The sequence below is a fragment of the Capsicum annuum genome, chromosome 3 (assembly GCF_002878395.1).
Source record: "Capsicum annuum cultivar UCD-10X-F1 chromosome 3, UCD10Xv1.1, whole genome shotgun sequence".
Taxonomy (NCBI): Eukaryota; Viridiplantae; Streptophyta; class Magnoliopsida; order Solanales; family Solanaceae; genus Capsicum; species Capsicum annuum.
The window spans coordinates 249,718,421-249,734,301 of record NC_061113.1 but is presented as its reverse complement, the minus strand read 5'-3'; the positions used below and the strand labels follow the sequence as shown (position 1 = coordinate 249,734,301).

The following is a 15,881-nucleotide window of genomic DNA, read 5'->3' as shown; positions in this document are numbered from 1 at the left end:
TTTTTCTTCTTCTTCCTTCTCTACATACTTCTTCTTCTTCTTCTGAATGCTAGGTCTCTGTAACTTAGCTGAATTAGAGTATATCAGACTCCTAAATGATTTTATAACGCAATCAGGATTTTATTTTTCAATGTTCTAGTAAAATCTTGAGGTTAACAAAAAAGGAAAACCAGGAATCGATCGATGCAAAAAGAACTACCTCAGACAGATGAGTATGCCCATATTTTCTTGCGTTATCAGCTGTTGTTTTGTCCTCCACATAAGTACTCTGCAGAAGAATCATAAAGAACTTAAATGGTCTGGAACCAGTATATAGAAAAGGCAAATTGAACAAAAGATCTTCCCACTGCAGCTATTATATTATTTGCATAAGAGTGAGAGTACAAGTAACGATGCTACTCCGATCCAAACGAAAGTTACTAGTAAAAGATTAATAGACTAACTAGTAAATCCAATATTGTGTCGTCGTCATAAGGATAAGTGATACATACTAGTCAACAACTTTGTAAACAACTCCATAATTTTATGAATTTATGCTCTTGATATAGTTGGATTATACAGAAGATCTTAAGAGACGACCTACTAAAAATGAACTCAGGAAAGTGTCATAAGTTGAACATGATGACAAGATTTGCAGTAAGAATGTTAAAAATCAAACGGTGATCCTCAATCCCTTAAGTCACCCTCCCTGGAGTGTACTCTAAAATTTAAGAAAGCTAGTGGAGTCGATCATTAGAAGACCAAATGAGTAATATATATTAGATATAGCCCGAAAGTAGAAGAACCACTAAATCTCATTATGAAAATAATTCTTTCAAGGGAGAAAAAAAAGAATAGCTACAAAGAGTCACAGAAATTGAGCTTCATCTTACACACAAGGTAACATTTTTGGCAGGTGTTAGAAACGGAATTTACCTCCATTATGAGAATTTTTGCCCTCAAAACATCGACATTTTTGGAATCCTTAATGAAGTGATCTGACATTGTATCTCCTGTAAATGCAATTTCAGGTGCGTACGTGATCTGTCAAAAACCAAAGCTAATCTTTGTCATATTGATACATAAGATATGCAGGAAGTTCATTCCAGATGCATTCTTGTGCAAGATTATATATATACCAAAAGAGCATGTGTCAGAAAGGAATTGCACAGTGTAAAACCATGCAATCTGTTTTATCCATACAAAGGTCAAAATTAAAGAGGATTAGATACTCAATTTCGTCCAAAAGTTTTTGAATGAAACATGGTCATTCTGCATACAGATTCTTATCCTTGATTGGTACAGAAAAGAGAAGAAATAAGTAACGAAGGACGAAAGTTGGAAAATAATCATTTTTAGTAGTATAAAGATTCTTTGCCTTTTTTTTTTTTCCCCAATTTTTCTAGATTTTCAGATTTCAATTTCAGCTATTTTCTACGTCTACCTAGTCGAAAAAATTAATGAGCGTTCAAAAGGTGAAGTTGAAACATCAAAACGATCCAAAAAATATGATTGAAATTAGAAAAGAAAAGGGACTTCGTCTCCAAAATCCTCAAAAATTCAAAAAAAAGCAAAAGAAACCGAAGAAAATAACAAAATTTCAAGTCATGAAGTAGAAAAATCTTCTGAAGATTATTCCAAGAAGTATTTTATATGTATTTTAACATGATTGTTATTTTGTAATGTATGTGTGTTTGTACTTAATTAATTTGTGGGTACTGATTTGCATATATTTATATTTACAAATCTTATTTTATATTTTATATATATACATATGGGTTAGGTAAATACATTTGTAGTTGTATATGTATATGTATTTTTTTATAGTGTTAGGGGTGTATCAAAACTGTGTTGTGTCCTTTAGAGCGTAACATATACATACATTGTATTTTTATAGTATATAAATATGTATTTTGTATATTGTGTGTGTGTATATATATACGTATATGCATATAGTTTTTGGATATTGTATAGTACAACGCCAGATATGTATTGTGTACAGTATCAGAGTTGTATTTTATAAATTGCAAATGTATGTGTATATGTGTTAATATATGTTGTATTGCATTTTGTTGTATATATATGTTACACTCAAAATATACAAAATAAACTCCAAATATACAAATAAACTCAAAATATATAAATACATAAAAAAATTATATAATTCCAATCTGAATAACAAAATCGACACTCTCAATTGAATATGTAGCAAAATCGAGTTCGATCAAAAATTACTCTGCAAGTACATTCAAAATGCGCTGAATTGAATAAATTTGAATATAATAAAATTGAGTTCAAACAAAATAATAAAGTTGACTTAATCGGATGAAAATAAAGTAGGTATTTGTTTAATAAGAATCATTTATGAAAAAGAAATTTTAAAATTTTAATTTATGACGTAATTGTAGTGGTTAAATCATTCCTTATTTATCTCAACAGATCTGAGAAAAAATAAGAAGCGTTGATCTATTTGTATATGTGTTTTATGATAAAAAAGAACCTAAAATATAAAATATAAAATATAAATTACTATTTTAGATAATTATAAAATTATTGCTATGAAGCATCTAATTATAGACTTAAATTTGCTGATCTTAAATTTTTCCCAAAACAATTCAATTCTGGGTCACCATTTAAATTAAATTCATACTGTGTAAACATTTGCAAGTCCAATAACATTGGAACACTTCAGAATAAATGATGTTTATGCACATACAACTGAATTCAGACAAGGACACACATGACTAAAACTCACCTCTACCAATTGGGGCGCACGATATTTCGTCTATTTAACTAGAAGAGTTATGCACATGTCATGTTAGATATTTGGCCGGTCGATCAAAATAATTAAAACATACATAAAAAAAAATAAAAAAAATACACACTATATTTACATCCAAAATGTATATTATATGTATATCATACAATATACAAAAGCTTGCTGTTGTTATTTCAATGGACGATTATACAATGTAGTTTTTCCGTCTCTAATTAATTTATCTTTGAATTTTAGGACCATCATATGTTCCTCCTAAAACAACGAACTGATCATTTCGTTCTTCAAGCCATGCATATGTTCTTGTCTCATCTTCCTTGATCACCTCCATTTCTTTTACATCTGCATGTAGTTCCATACACAAATTATTATACATAGCAATCAATATATAGAAAGTAGTAGAATTCCACAAAATTAACTATTTCATACCGGAAAAACTAATGTGCTGTTGATAGTGTTGACAATGACGGCCTTCAGCTTCGGAGTAAGGTGGTCCTAAAACATCTAGTAGGATACAAGGTGTTAGAGCCTTGAAGGTGTGCATATTTCCTCCAGATTCCGGAAATAGCACTGAAGCATTGCAGGGTGCAGTGAAGTCTGCGTCAACATGTACTTTTGCCAGCCTCATCCCAGGTGCCTGCAGCTCGCGGCCTGTATACCAAGGTTTAAGAAAGAAATGAAAACTTTTTTTTAAAAAGTTGTAGTTTATAAATATGTCATAATATTTGCGGTGGATGTATTGAAACTCAGAGTCTTAAGTAGCAATTTTGCGTGGCTATAAGAATTTCTCATTAAGACATATGAAGATTATCGGAATTAATAAGAAAACTGTGTCTAACAAGTGGAGGAGAGGGAGTACAAAATAATATATAGCACCTATGTAAAATAATTCTACATTATTAAATCACCTATACTATAATCGCAGGTAACTTGCTCATGATTAGTAAGTTTTCTGGTTAAAGAGCTGTGCACTAAATTGAGTACTTGATTATCATGTTTAAATAAATGCACAAATATATACGACAAAATTAAAGTATTTTCTTACAATTATTAAATTGGTGTTGATTCTGCACCCAATCATATGATGTGGCGTGCATGGTTCCTGATAGTAGCTTGCAAAACACAGTCATGCCCGGATGATTATGAAGAGGAATTACTCCTGAAGGTGGCAAACAGAAGATTCCTATCTACAATTTAAAAGAATAGAAAAAAAAAAGAATTAATTACAACAATACATAGGACCAACACACATTCATTAGTACTGACTTAAAAGATCAAAATTAATTAAAGGGACAATATAATGTATTTTGTACGTTCCAATTTAAGTTTTTTAGTTTGATTGGATACGAAGTTCAAGAAATAAAGAATGACTTTGACTATGATGAACTAAAGATGCATGTGTAGTCCTTTAAATCTTGTGGTCTTAAACTTATTACAATATAATTAGAGAACTTACTAAATATAGAAAGATGATGCATGCATTCTCTTAAAGACGCTTAAATTGAGACGAAGGGAGTATATAATACCGAAAATTTGTTGCATTCATGGAGCTTAATGTAGGTGACAAGAGGAGCTTCCTTGGTTCCAGGACTTGAACATGAAGCTTCCAAGCTTGGTGCTGTAAACTTGATATCTTTTGGTTCCAAACTATCTGACATACGTTATTATAAAGTTCTATAAGGCACAATAATCTCTAAAGACCACTCTACATTTGACGCGTTTTATTCAGATTTCCTAAACTATTAGTAGCAATTTTAGTTACCTATTTGATATATAGCAGAATGTGAAAATTTTGAATTAAAGAGAGATCGAGTAGCTGTCAACAAATAGAGGAATTTAAATGGCTAATTAATTGCAAACTAATTAAATCATTCACTTAACAAAGTATGATCACATCTCGAAAATTTTCATCGAAGGAAGATTCAAAATTTGAATAATGAATTCTTAGTGATATGAGATTAAAATTGTACATATAAAATTAGCACTAGAATATTTTAACTGTATAAAGTTCAATTTCAAACATAATAAGACCTATCTGCCATGATATAAAGATATTATTAATATGTCATGTGTAAGCAAAGTAGAAATATATACATACCAACACAATCTGGTGCTAATTAGTCCAGAAAGTTTATTAGGCTCATGATGTAACAAGCGTCATTAGCTCATCAATTAATTAAGCCACGTAGTGAGATGTGAAATTTGAAAGGAAGTACGCATTCAACAAATAAAGGAAATTAATTAATGACTCCTAAATTCCATACACTGGTAAATAATCAAATCATTTAAGAACTTGATAAAGTGTCACATCGATCTCCACCCCTATCCCAAGAAATGAAATAAAAAGACCAACGAAAGCAAAAAAAAAAAAAGAAAAAGAAAAGAAAAAACAATATATATACAGATTCAAAAACTTAAAACTTGAGATCTGAATGTGGAAATATACAGTTTAACTTTATCCATATATTTTTTTTTAATTACAATACTAGAGGTTTAAGTTGTTGAAATCTTTAAACTTGTTACGTTATTACGTGTATTTATGTTTTCTTAATCTTCGATTCTCTTAATGAAAATCCAGATTAATCAACTACGTGGGATCAATGAATGAGGGAAAGTAGACATACATTTATGAATATTTGTCGATACTGAACAAGTAGAAATGAACGAAGGAAGTACAAACCTAGTAGCGATGTTAGTAGTTGGATGTCTGGAGGAGGAGGAATATAGCCAGCCTTACCATTTGCAAACACTTGCTTGCAAGTATCATACAACTTTTGTACCATATTCTCCTTTGATCTCTTTCTCATCATCTTCTTTTTCTTTTCATATCCCTTTTTCGTTTTCTTCTCCGTCATCATCTTCTTCTTTGATATAAGAGAATAATAGTGACCTGAAGGTAGACTTGTTTTACTTAGCAAAATCCTCCCAATATTCATTAAACTTGAGAACTACTGCTGCAATTTGCTTCAAATCTTGATGGACATCTATATATGTTGTGGGGGCTGGTGAAGATAGGTACGTAGCAGCCAGGTGGTGGGGTGTTGTTTGATAGCTGTAAAATGAGGAGCATTATATAATGGAATTACGTAAATATAATATAAAATATCTTACACTCTCCGTCCGTCCTAATTTATGGTACACTATTTGACATGCATGATATAAGATAAGTAAAGACAAAAAACTTTTAAGTTTGTGATTTAAAATAAATCTTAAATATTTATAAATTATTTCGTTAAAAAAAAAAAAAAAAAAAAAAAATTTAATATAATTTTTATTTTAATTATAAAAGATGACATTTGCTTTGAAACAAACTAAAACAAAAAAAATTGCTATCTGAGATGGACGGATTATATGATTTATTTTTACGTTATTACTGAGTTTGTGGAAGTCAAAGGTTATTAATTAAAACCAGGGGCCATGCAAAACCATTCCTATGTGCTGCCAGAATTAATTAAGCAGATAGTGGATTTTTATTTAATTATTTGGAATTGTCTATCCAATTGTACTAATCATCATTCGACAACTTTCATTATACTAGTTTTCAAGGCTTACGCACACCATACTGACCAAACATGATGTGATAAATACATAATGTTCGAGAGTCGTCTCAAGCCAATCCTTTTAACATTGAATTCAATCTTATGACTGATAAAAAAAACTTATTTTGAATTTTTTTTTTATCAAACGTGATTTAACAATAATAACATACTTAATATATTTTCATAAAGTAAGGTCCGAAGAGGATAGAGTGTACGCTGATCTTATCGTTATCTCAGAGATGAGATAGAGAAGTTGTTTTCGATATCAAACGTGCTTTAAGCAAAAATAATTTGGAAGTGTGTTTGAATTTTAAATTCTATTTCAATTTTGTCAGTTGAGATGCTGGAATATGTGCAGCAATTCTCATATTCACACATGTTTAACAATTAATTTCTTGTTTTGGGTTATGCTTGTATAATCATTGTTCATGACTTTAATAAGTGAAAAAAGGGAGTTTTTCATGCCTAGAATTCAATTCTGCTTCATCCACTTGTATATTTATTTAAACCATTATCAGACCTTTTGGCCATAAACTATAGGCATTTTTTTAGTTAATTCAGTTTATTTTTGTAATTTTTCCCATGTCATGCTTTATTCAGATGTCGATTTGATGGATTAATATGTCCATACTATTCGTAGATAATGTGAATGCATTCACATTTGTCCTCTTGTCTGCATAATTAAATAAAAATCTGCGAACTACTAGGATCATTTATCCTTATTCGCATGAGAAAAACATTAATTTTGATGAGACTTTTAATTAATGAATCTGCATTTGGCCTTGGACACTTGCACTCAGAATTTGCTACTCATATATAAAAGGCAAATAATATAAATTCCAATAATTTATAGCTTAACTATGATTTTTTTTTGACATTTTGTATAATTACTGAAAATTTCGATCCTGAATTTGTCAAGATATATAATTAATTCCCGTTAAATTTAACGAGGATACATTTTTTCCTTTGTAAAAATATATAATTAGCTCCCGATATTTTCTTTCGATTTTGAGTCTGTCGATGTACATAATATATCCAACGAAAACACATTTTCCCTTATAGAGATATATAATTAGCTTCCAATACATTTTTTCCAATTTTGATTCTGTCGAGATACATAATTAGCTCTCAATACATCCAACGAAAATACATAATTAATCAAAATTTTTGTAATTACTTTGTAAGAATAAAAATTCATATAAATATGGTAAATTAAGGTGTACGTTTACGTTATTTCTCCTATAAAATAACCCAATTGCCCAACTTCATTTGAAGTCACTAGTATTGCACCAAAAATACAATAATCTCATAAAATTTGAAGAGATTATTATCTTTATTCTACCAATCAAACGACTCCTTATTGATTATGAAACTTGAAAACTTAAGCGTTGACATTTCGAAAAAGAAAATTACTCCATTCCTCTTTTTCTTTTAAGAAAATATATTGATGAAATTGATGCTTAGCTATCAGTATTATAGTTTCCAACCTAGTCATCACCTGCATAAAATAATATCTGTTAGTCATCACGTTAGTCCTTATTTTGGACAACCAAAACCTTGACTCTGTAAGGGCAAAGTTGATGTCAGTTTTCTTATAAACAGAAGATCCTCACCTACAGAGCCGAATTTGTTTCTTCTTAAAAAAGTGATTAATATTTTACATACACAATATTTCTAATGTTCTATTGGTTCAACAACATACCCACTTAATCCCACAGTATGGTTTGGGGAGGGCGATGCATACCCCCTACCTTGTAAAGGTAAAAGAGACAATTTCCTAATGTGCTATTGGTTCATTAGGGGGAAAAATAATCCTAAAAAAAAACATTCGAATGGAGATTCTGGAAAAAAAAATATTCAATTTCACCTAATATAGGTTAAATACAACTCAGATAATTTCCCCAAATAGAGATTCTGGATCTGGCTTTATTTAAACTATAACTAGCCAACTTCCTTGGGAAAATTTTCCTTCATCATTACTGCTCTTCGAGAAATCAGCCAAATTATAGGAGGGGAAAGAAAAAGGAAATGTCCAGAGCTGATACGAGATCAAGACCAGCATCAAAACCCTTCTGTAAGCGCAAAAACTCTGCCTGCCAAAGGCGGAGGTATTGCAGAAATAGCCTCCTGAATAACCTGATAAGTGCAAAAAAATAGTTAGAAGGGTACAATGAAACAAGTTGGTCCTAGAATTGTATCTTTCTCTACTAGGGGGAGATCAATTAATTGCAAAACCTTAGGAACACGGAATGGTAGGAAGATACTTTCCTAACACACTTTTAACATTTCCAAAACGCTGTACGAAAGCACTACTGTTGTAAAACAAATGATAAAAAGTAAGTGATATGCTATTAATTGGTTTTTGAGAGAAATGAAGAGAGAGCCTAACTTACATTCAACTGATAGCGGGCTGAAAAGTGGATTAAAAGGATTGCTTTGTTGTGAAACATTTCTGCGAAATTGATAATCTGGTAGGATGTCATCAAAGCATCACGAATAGTATATCAGATCCTAAATAATTTTATAACACATTCAGGATTTGTTTTTTTCAATCTTCCAGTCAAATCTTTAAGTTAATAAAACGGGAATATCAGGAATTGATGCAATCTTCTAGTAAAATCGTGAGGTTAATAAAGAGGGAATATCAGGAATTGATGCAAAAAGAACCACCTCAGAAAGATGAGTATGTCCATATTCTCTTGCGTTATCAGCTGTCGTTTTGTCCTCCACATAAGTGCTCTGGAGAAGAATCACAAAGAACTTAAATGTTCAGGAGCCAGTAATGTTGAAAAGGCAAATTGAACAAAAGATCTTCCCAGGGCTAATGTTATTAAACCAGCTACGATGTTATTTACATGAGAGTGAGCACAAGTAAAGATACTACTCTGAACGAGAGTTATTTGTAAAAGTTAATGGGATATTCAGTTAATCCAATTGTGTCATCGTCATAAGGATAAGTTAATACATACAAGTCACCAACTGTAGTCTGTAAACAACTCCATAACTTGATGAATTCATGCTCTTGATATAGTTGGATTATATAGAAAATGCTTAGGCGACCTACTAAACTATCTCAGGAAAGTATCATGAGTTGAAGATGACAAGATATGCAGTCTCCACCCTTAACCAAAGGTTTTGGGTTCAAACCCTGGGTATGGAGAAATTACTGTTAAGGGTCGCTTCCCCATTAAATGGGCCTTACGCGACGTGAATCTAGATTAGTCGCGGTTCTGATGCGGGTACCCGACACCGAATGGCAAACACCCCAAAAAAAAAGAATATGCAATAAGAATATTAAAAATCAGACAGTGGTCCTCAATGCCTTATGTCATCCTCCCTGGAGTGTGTGCTAAAATTTAAGAAAGATACTGGAGTCATCAGAATACTTGAGCGAGGGTCTACCCAAAACAGCCTCTCTACCTGCACGAGGTAGGCGTAAGACTGCATATACAACACCCTCTCCAGACCCCACTGGTGGGACGACACCGAATATGTTGTTGTACTGGAGTCATTAGAAGTCCAGATAGTATACATCAGATATAGACTGGAAGTAGAAGAACCACATAAACCTTATTATGAAATATTCTTACGACGAGTCACAGAAACTGAGGGCCATGTTACAGACGAGGTACATTTTTGGCAGGTGTTACAGACAGGGAAGTTACCTCCATTATGAGGATTTTTGCCTTCAAAACATCAACATTTTCGGAATCATAAATGAAGTCTGACATCGTATCTCCTGTAAATGCAATTTCAGGTGCTGTCGTAGTGTACGTGATCTGTCAAAACCGAAGCTAATATTTGTCAACTGATACATAAGATATGCAGGAAGTTTGTTGCAGATGCATTCTTTTGCAAGAATATATACCACAAAAGGCTGCACAGGTGCAGGGTGCACTTGTGTCAGAAAGGAATTGCTCAATGTAAAAGCAGAAAAACTGTATAAGCCATTAAAAAGGGTCAAAGAAGATTATATCCTCAAATCCATCCAAAAGCTTTTGAAAAACATGGTCATCCCATTGCATAGAGATTCTTATCCTTAATTGGTACAGAAAAGATATAAGAAATAAGCAAAGAAGGAAGAAAGAGAATAATTATTTTTATAGTATAAAGATTGTTTGGCAGTTTTTCACAGCATTGGAACACTCCAACATCATGAAGTTTACCAGAACCAATGAGATGTACAGCTTGCAGCCAAAATGCAAAAGGGAAGAAGATGTAAAGAGATTGAACATTGTGGTAACGAGGCTGCCATTCACATTGTCGAGATCCTGATATTTGACAAGCATAGAAGCATATATAGTTGGATTAAATTTTGTCTGTGACTTAGACCTTGAATGGGCTAATTTGACTTCATTAAATGCCTTCCTTGCCCCCTTGCAGATACTCTTATGAAGGCCCTACCCGGCTCTCACAATTAGTCCATTTTCTCCAAGTTGGGCATTACTCAAACCCTTTCCAACTAGGGGTTGTAAAATGTATTAAGTTCTTGTACTGGGTTATTGGTTCGGTTATTTGTATCAACACCATATTTTAGTGTTCAGATATTCTAGAAGTGAATCGAATAGTCAGTTTCCCATTTTTCATTTATGTTAGCTCGAACCGGTCATCTTCACTCTCTACAAAACTCTAATTCCAAATTTTTTTAAAAGTAAAAGCTATGGATCAAGCAACAAAAGACTAAAAAAACTTAGTCCCATGAAATGTCACATTTTGATGGATGTTTATGTAGAGTAGTAGCAAACACAATAAAGTACTTTTGAAGCAATGACTTATCCAGGTTTTTAAGAAAATAATGAAAAAAAGTGAACAACTTCTCAAACCCAAGGCCTAGCACCAACAGAAGTGGGTAAAAACTTTGGAGAGCAAAGTTCAACTTCCAGCAGACACAACGCTAAGTGATTTCTCCTCAACTTCCAGCACAGACAACGCTAGGTGTATCTGTGCTAGTAGAAGGTAGTAGATAGATGGAATAATCGAGGTGTGAACAAGCTGACCAGACACATCGTTAAAAAGTAAATTTCTCAAACCACAAGAAGTTGAAATCCAACGAAAATGGTGTCAAAAATCCAAGACACCTTGGTTGGAAATTAAACGGCCATAAGAAACATATGCAATCGGATAAATTTCAATTCAATTATGACATCACGACAGACCTCCACACCTGATAACTTTAACTTCTTAATATCATCTCCTGGAAGACCAACATATTCTTGCTTAAGTTTCTGCTTCATTGAATATACTATATAGCCCTGCAGAATACCATAAGACCAGGTGATTAAAACCTCAAAGAGACACCACTAATATATGAAGATATCAAACTGCAAAGTTCATAACATCCTACTGTAGCAGCTGCTTCCTCTCGTAGAAAGAACAAAGCACAAAACATATTTTGTGCTTCAGATCCACTTTATACCGGCAAAAAAGAAACAAGGGTAGGGAAAATAAGCAATTGAAGCTCAGAGCATTAAGGAAAGTACTCAACCTGGCTAGGAATGACATGATAAGTCTTAAATGCTCTAACTTTAAGATCCTTCCTCAAGTAGAATTCCTCTCCTGTGTATGCACAAACATGTATTCACTTAAATTGTGAAATAAGAGTTAACTTCAACTTTGTAATAACTCGTTAGGAGAGCTATATAATCAATACAAGTAGATTTTTACCCACATCCAAACCAATCAAAGTATGGTTCAATTCTGAGTGATCCATAGATCGGTGCGCTTCAAAAAGCTTCTCGACACTTTCTTTGATAACTTTTGGTACAATAATAGTAGGAGGCTTCATTCTGTAAAGGGAACGAGTGGCAACATACATAGGTAGTCCTCCTATGTGGTCCATGTGGCCATGAGAGATGAAAAGGTATTGCTGGGAGATGGCACGCTGAGGACACTTGCCAATATCAAAGGCTAAGTTAAGTGAGGGAATTATTATGCACGTCTCATGACCTGCTATTGATATCCCTTCTAGAGAGTATCCTTCAATCTGCAAACCCCTTTCCCTCTTCTGGCTACTGTTACCCCTCTGATTTGAATTGATTGATTCAGAATCTTTCGGCGTTTTATCCTCCATTATCCGTAACACTGATGGACTTCAACTCTGGAAGAGATAAGGACACAGGGGATAATGAAATAAGACTTTAGAAGGACACTATAGACTTCCTTTTTTAAAATGGTATAAGTAGAATGTAAATTTAACGTAAGCATTCAGTACCAAGCTAGTACTGAAATATTACAGAGTAAGAAATCCTTTTATATCTCTATAAGGATTCCAGAATATCAAAATAGCATCAGTCTTATTAGAAAACTCAGAAGTGCACCCCGCTTTTAGGACACTTAATACACTTTCTAACAATTAATATATTCCGTAGACGAAAAATTTACTTGTGCAGAAAATGTGAGATATTTACCATCAGGTTCTCTAACTTATGCATTTGAGATCAAATAAATATTAAGATAACTAGAAATTAACCTGGAATATTGGATGATTAGAATTACTTAGTAAATTACTTAACATTTAACACTTTCCCCCGTGTCACTAATACAACGCCAAATATTTCATCTTGCATAGCCTTGCTCTCTTTGTTTCTGTTTAAGGGAAGTCTCACACCGGGAGATCAAACACTTGAACTCTCATGCACTTATTCTTCCTAGATCAAGAAGTATGTACACGCTATATGAAGTTTTTATGCACAAATAACTCTGGAAAAATAGCTGTCGAAGTAACAGGAGTGCAAGAGGAAGGAATTTCAAACACAAATTTCTACATTATTCTCCACCATTTACGTTCTTTAATACTCCCTCCATTTCAATTCATTTGTCTTACTTTTCCTTTTAATCCACTCCAAAAAGAACTCTCTTTCTTTTTTCAGCAACTCTTTACTTCAAACTCTCCAAATGACATGTTTAATACCACAAACAAAACTCTTTTTTACTTTCTTAAACTCCAGTGTCTAAATCAAAACAGACAAACAAATTGATACAGAGCGAGAACAATTACAATTTTACACATAAAATAAATGAATTATTTCTGATACCAATTATTGAGCTCAATTAAATAGTACACCTAGTTTCCTACCAGCTTGCAAAATAAACAATAAAAATATCATGAAGTATCAAAGATGAATAAATAATTAGAATCTATATTAGATGAGAGTCTTACAGTATACAAAGCCTAAGGACAAACAAGAAGGTTTGAATGTAAATTAGGCATCGCCGGTTGATTTTCCGGTAAGATGTGGTAATAGGGGGGGAGGAAGAAGATGGGTTTGGGGGTTTTGAGTGGTAGATTTGATTAAAATTAATAAATGGTCACTTAAGTTTGAGGTAGGTTTAAGATGGGTCCTTAAATATATATATTATAACCTGTTTGGTCCTTTATATTTAGAAAAATAATGTGATTTCTACTGAATACTAATAATTTGTTCGTCTCAATTTATGTGTCACTTTTCTTTTTCGAGAGTCAAATAATTTAAGTTTCATGGAATCTTCTAGTTTTATTAACTAAATTTTATATATTTAAAAAGGGATAATACCCACGAAAATACCTGAACTTTGACCGAATTATCAGTTGAGTATACTGAACTTTGCGGGGTCCTATTACCCCAGACTTCTTTTTTTCGTATTTTAATGACATATATCTGTCACTTGAACAATTGCGTGTTAGACACGCGCATTGAGCGTGTGAAGGCACTAAAAAACATTATAAACTCATTTTTTTTTTTTTGGCCAAACAACCCCTAAATTTTCTAATTATTCAAAGTTTTATATTTTTTATTTTATTTTCATTCTTTCTCTTCTCTCTTTTTTCTTTCTTTTCTTCAACTAGGGAACAATGGTTGCTCCATTATTCAATTAAAATTGAGCACAATTACATCACACACATACACACCCAAATGAGTCATCTTCAACACATAAACCCAAATGGTTTTTCTTGTTTCTAATCTGATAGTAGAAGTTCTCTAGTTGCAGTAGTTGGAACCATTGTTTCTAGGCAAAAAGTTGTGATGCTTGTCTAAATACCAGTTGAACGACGTGCTCCTTCTCTGCAAAGGCTTGCTTCGCCGCGTTCTCAGCTTCCCTTGCACGTGTTTGAGAATGACAAAGTGCTTTTAGTAGCTGGGTCTTGCTTTCAATTTCTAGTTTCCAGTATGAACAAATTTGAAGATTGAATTTTCAGTTTTCAGTTTCCATTTTCAGTTTTCAAGTTTCCTATTTTTCATTTTCAGTTTTCAAATTTGAAGATTCCATTAATGAAAGTTTTCAATTTGAATTTAAAATTTGATTTGGAATGGACTGGAATCATTTGGAATTTGATTTGTAGGAGGAATTTGAGTTGTGGAATCTTTAATATGGTTATAATGGTGAAAAAATATTAAAAAGTGATAAAAATGGAGAAGAAACAACGCGTGTACCACACTTCCCGACGTCAAATCTGGGTATAACTTTGCGGGGGGCGATTAATTCCACTTTAAAAATGTCCGGGCGATTTAATTCCACTTAAAAAAGTATAGGTGTGTAATAGGACCCCTGCAAAGTTCAATATGTTCAACGGAAATTTGGTTAAAGTTCACATATTTTCGTGGGTATTGTCCCTATTTAAAAACTATGTAAAAAGTATTGTAAGCCATAGTTATTAACAATTTAAAGTATTTAAAAGATATATGAAAATTTACTTGTTCGGTCTTGAAATTCGAAAAGTGATACAAAAATTGGGAGGAAGGGAGTATTAGATTTTACAAGAATTGTTTTGGAAAAAAAAAGTAAAAACGATGTACGTACTTTTAATTGTATCCAAAAGTGGCAAAAGTAACGAGAACTGAGTTGTGCTATTCTTATTTTGGAGCAATCAATTGAAGGAGAATCATATGATTAAAGTCTTGTTATTTTACGTATTTTATAATTGCTTATGGTTTCTAAAGTAATTTGATTTTTGTTTCTATAATGTTGACAATTTTAATGATGATGATCAAGAAAAAATTGTACAAAAACACATCAATAATATGGTTTCCACTCGCCCCCAAGGGGTGGTTGCGTTGGTTTGAGGGGGTCTTCTCATAGCGGAGATCGCGGGTTCGATCCACCCCCTAATGCCTTCTCAATCGAATTCGTTGCACGGGGTTTATCTAGTACGGTTTACATCTCCTGTGTGGTTTACGAGTTATTGCACAGTGAGGGGTTTACCTTGTGGTAGAGGGTGTAGCAGCTGCGGATTTTCCCGGAGTTTCAAAAAAAAAAAAAAAATGGTTTCCACTAAACTAGCAATGACTTTCCAATGACCTATCTTATGGGACAAGGCTCAAACAATATTCGAGGAGGCTGGCTAAGTGCTATTACTTTGGGTTTTTTTTCTATGCTGTTGAATCGTAAGAAATCACATAATTAAATATTCTTATTAACACTAGCTAGTGGGCGCATTCTTAGCATGTGAAAAGAGCGAGAAAAGATTGTACCAATATTCTTTCTTCCACACATGTTGAAGCAAAATTGTCGTCATAAATTTAGAGGGCGACATATTATCACATAATAAGTTAGAATAAACAGATCAACTGTTGACCGTTGGAGTGAAAGTGGTTATCCACTTTTCCCTC

The 15,881-nt window shown here is 32.8% G+C and overlaps 2 protein-coding genes across 5 annotated transcripts; both read right to left on the bottom strand.

Annotated features, from left to right (window-relative positions):
* Nucleotides 1–2,720: 2,720 nt before the first annotated feature.
* On the bottom strand, nt 2,721–6,095 carry LOC107862507 (plant cysteine oxidase 2). 2 transcript variants are annotated; one of them, XM_047409770.1, is made up of 5 exons: nt 5,493–6,095; nt 4,282–4,406; nt 3,801–3,942; nt 3,185–3,406; nt 2,721–3,097 (listed from the first exon to the last, which is right to left on the bottom strand). In XM_047409770.1, the coding sequence occupies exons 1-5, from the start codon at nt 5,689–5,691 to the stop codon at nt 2,976–2,978; spliced, it is 810 nt and encodes a 269-aa protein (XP_047265726.1). In that variant the 5' UTR covers nt 5,692–6,095; the 3' UTR covers nt 2,721–2,975. The 2 variants fall into 2 exon arrangements, with proteins under 2 accessions (XP_047265726.1, XP_016563596.1); XM_016708110.2 differs by having other exon boundaries at nt 5,436–6,080.
* A 1,813-nt stretch (nt 6,096–7,908) lies between these two features.
* On the bottom strand, nt 7,909–13,646 carry LOC107862504 (nuclear ribonuclease Z). Of its 3 annotated transcripts, XM_016708106.2 has the most exons (8): nt 13,454–13,646; nt 11,959–12,391; nt 11,780–11,850; nt 11,451–11,546; nt 9,960–10,073; nt 8,965–9,033; nt 8,688–8,762; nt 7,909–8,430 (listed from the first exon to the last, which is right to left on the bottom strand). In XM_016708106.2, the coding sequence occupies exons 2-8, from the start codon at nt 12,362–12,364 to the stop codon at nt 8,356–8,358; spliced, it is 906 nt and encodes a 301-aa protein (XP_016563592.1). In that variant the 5' UTR covers nt 12,365–12,391; nt 13,454–13,646; the 3' UTR covers nt 7,909–8,355. The 3 variants fall into 3 exon arrangements, with proteins under 3 accessions (XP_016563592.1, XP_016563593.1, XP_047265725.1); XM_016708107.2 differs by lacking the exon at nt 8,688–8,762 and having other exon boundaries at nt 13,454–13,620; XM_047409769.1 differs by lacking the exon at nt 7,909–8,430 and having other exon boundaries at nt 8,691–8,805; nt 13,454–13,620.
* Between the last annotated feature and the right edge of the window lie 2,235 nt (nt 13,647–15,881).